General features: G+C 42.4%; 1 protein-coding gene across 1 annotated transcript in view; it reads left to right on the top strand.

Annotated features, from left to right (window-relative positions):
* Positions 1 to 2,500, top strand: part of LOC138958574 (polycystin family receptor for egg jelly-like) — a gene marked incomplete in the record, with an annotated part of 112,216 nt that overhangs the window by 41,572 nt on the left and 68,144 nt on the right. Inside the window, 3 exon segments of the mRNA XM_070329774.1 lie at positions 267 to 378; positions 1,095 to 1,230; positions 2,246 to 2,409. Coding sequence (XP_070185875.1) covers positions 267 to 378; positions 1,095 to 1,230; positions 2,246 to 2,409 — 412 coding nt within the window.

The raw sequence follows: 2,500 nt of genomic DNA, 5'->3' as shown, positions 1-2,500 counted from the left end.
AGATGATGGAAGAGTAAACGGTAGTTTATGCACAATGCAAATGTTCTAGTTCTCTCCTTCAGAGCGGTGACTTAAAAGCAAACGATAGTTTATGAACAATTCAAATATTCCAGTTCTTTACGTCAGAGCGGTGACTGAAGGGCAAACGATTGTTTATGCACAATTCAAATGTTCTAGTTCTGTCCTTGGAAGCTGGCAGTGGACAGTGATGGGTAGTCAATATATGCACAATTCAAATGTTCCTATTTTCTTCCTCAGACCGGTAACTGGACGGTGAACGTGCGCGCAATCAACCCGTTGTACACCCAAGTGGTCACCTCCACTGTCAATCTTTTTGAAAGAGTGGTTGGATTCGAACTCGACCACGACGATACTCAGGTAACTGGTATTTTACTTATTATTTGATTCACTTGGCTTCCTGGCGAGTGGGCCAAAACTGATTTGTGATTGTAACGTCAATAGCAACGTTCCAACAACTTACCTTTCTTGTTTTTTGATTTTGGTATTTTACGGGTTTTTTCCGTCTCAACTTACATTCTATCACACAATTGTTGATGTCCCCGGCCTAGTGTGTGGGCTGTTTCAACACATATCTTGGTGTGTTCTGTGACTGTATCCGGAAGAACTTGGTGTTACAACGGTTGTCGTGTGTGTGCGTGTTTTGTTTTTCTTTGAATGTGATTGAAGTTATTAAAGTTCTAATTTAACTCAAAGACCGTCCAATGCCTATGCCAAGAGTCATTGCCTTAACGTGTTGACCTGCTGCGTATAGTATCAAAAAACAAGAAAGGTATATTGTTGAAACCTTTAATTAATAACAAAACTAAACGTTACGTTCATGTTTTGTCAATAATGAAAGGTTCCAACAGCATACCTTTTTTCTCTCTTTTTTTTCAGATTTTTTTTGGACGTTGGCAGTCTATTTGGTTGTGGATAGCTGCATAGTAGGCTACTTGGTTTTGTTTCTTCCAAGACCTATCAATCACTATCCACGGCAATTTTGTTTCTGGCGACTGGTCAAGGCAACAGAATGACACGATGCCTTCTTTTCAAAATGTCAACTTATTTAACCATTTTGCGTGTGATATTAACAGAGAGACGGAGGCGTACCAAAGTCGTTCTACCCGACTTTCGTCAAAGCGGGTACCTCCACCTGCCTATCGGTCGACTTTGGGGATGGCACCACCAAAGTGTACGCTGCCACTGGGACGAGTTGTACAATGTTCCCAGGTAAGGATGGATTTGTGCGTGCTATGCTTTGTTGTGGATTTGTGCGGTGTGCAACGTTTTGTGAGAAGCCGATTGTGAATAGGCTTGATGCTCGATCCGTAACATTTTGCAGTCGTTTACTAAAAAAAAAAGAACAGGTAAAGGTTGTCCTATAACCATTATTGGTCGTAGGGGGAGTGAAATGGTAGAGATCTCAAACTCTGGGGCCAGCTTTATGAGAGCGGTGCCCATCTCCTCTCCCTTGCTGCCTTTGCCTTCCCGGCCCTATATAGGGCCAGGTACCCATGTCCAGGTGAGTGGACTGGAGAGCGCTTGGAATAATCGGGTATTTGTATTGCCGGGGTGGGGATTAAACCCAAGACATCCGGCGTGAGAAGCAAGCGCTCTACCCACTGTACCACTGTGGATAAACTGGATTGAAAGCTGATTTATTTATTTTTTGAACGGTGATATCATTTATTCAGTATTATTTATATAAGGCAGTCTTGTACATTTAGTAAGGCTCCATGTAAAATTGGCCCTCCGGGGAAGCATGGGGCAGAAAGTTTACGAGTGCAAGGACAGTCAGCGTTGCAGAGTTGTGGGCATTTTTGATGTACGTTTGTTACTTATGCCATGGTCATTGTGTGTGAATATATCACCAAGATGATGTTTAAAAATGAAATATGGAAATTTCGTAATCTAGCATAACCAAGCCACAAACCAACTGAAAAAGCGTTTTGAACAAACAATTGAAATGTCCGAATATCTGTATGTAATTTAAAACAAAAACAAAATCTTGCATAACCTGATAACTTCCTGATAACCTGAGAATAAAACCTGGAACCGGACATTCCCTGCGGCAATTGAACATAAAACCTCGACAACTCAAAATACCTGTAATAATCTAAAGATGAAACCCTGATAACCGGAAATACCCGGCATGATCCGGAAACAACACCCGAAAACCCGAAATAACCAGCATGAGCTGAAAACAAAACCTAACAAACACACACAATCTCAATCTTTATTGCAGGTTATACACTGGAAACCCTCTCAGTATTCCCTCCCTCCTCTATCGAGCACACGTACAACAAAATGGGTTCCTACACGATAACCGCCACGGCCGCGAACGCCTACAGCACGGACACGCAGCAGCGCACCTTCGAGATCACTTCTCTGGACTGCTCCCAGCCTCAAGTCAGCCGGGATTTCACACTTTATTTGTTGTTGTTGTTGTTGTTGTTGTTGTTGTTGTTGTTGTTGCCGTTGTTGTTGTTTGTGTGTGTGT

This window comes from Littorina saxatilis, linkage group LG2 (genome assembly GCF_037325665.1).
Source record: "Littorina saxatilis isolate snail1 linkage group LG2, US_GU_Lsax_2.0, whole genome shotgun sequence".
Classification (NCBI taxonomy): domain Eukaryota; kingdom Metazoa; phylum Mollusca; class Gastropoda; order Littorinimorpha; family Littorinidae; genus Littorina; species Littorina saxatilis.
Note: the sequence above shows the minus strand (reverse complement) of the source record. Positions and strands in the feature narration are given on the sequence as shown.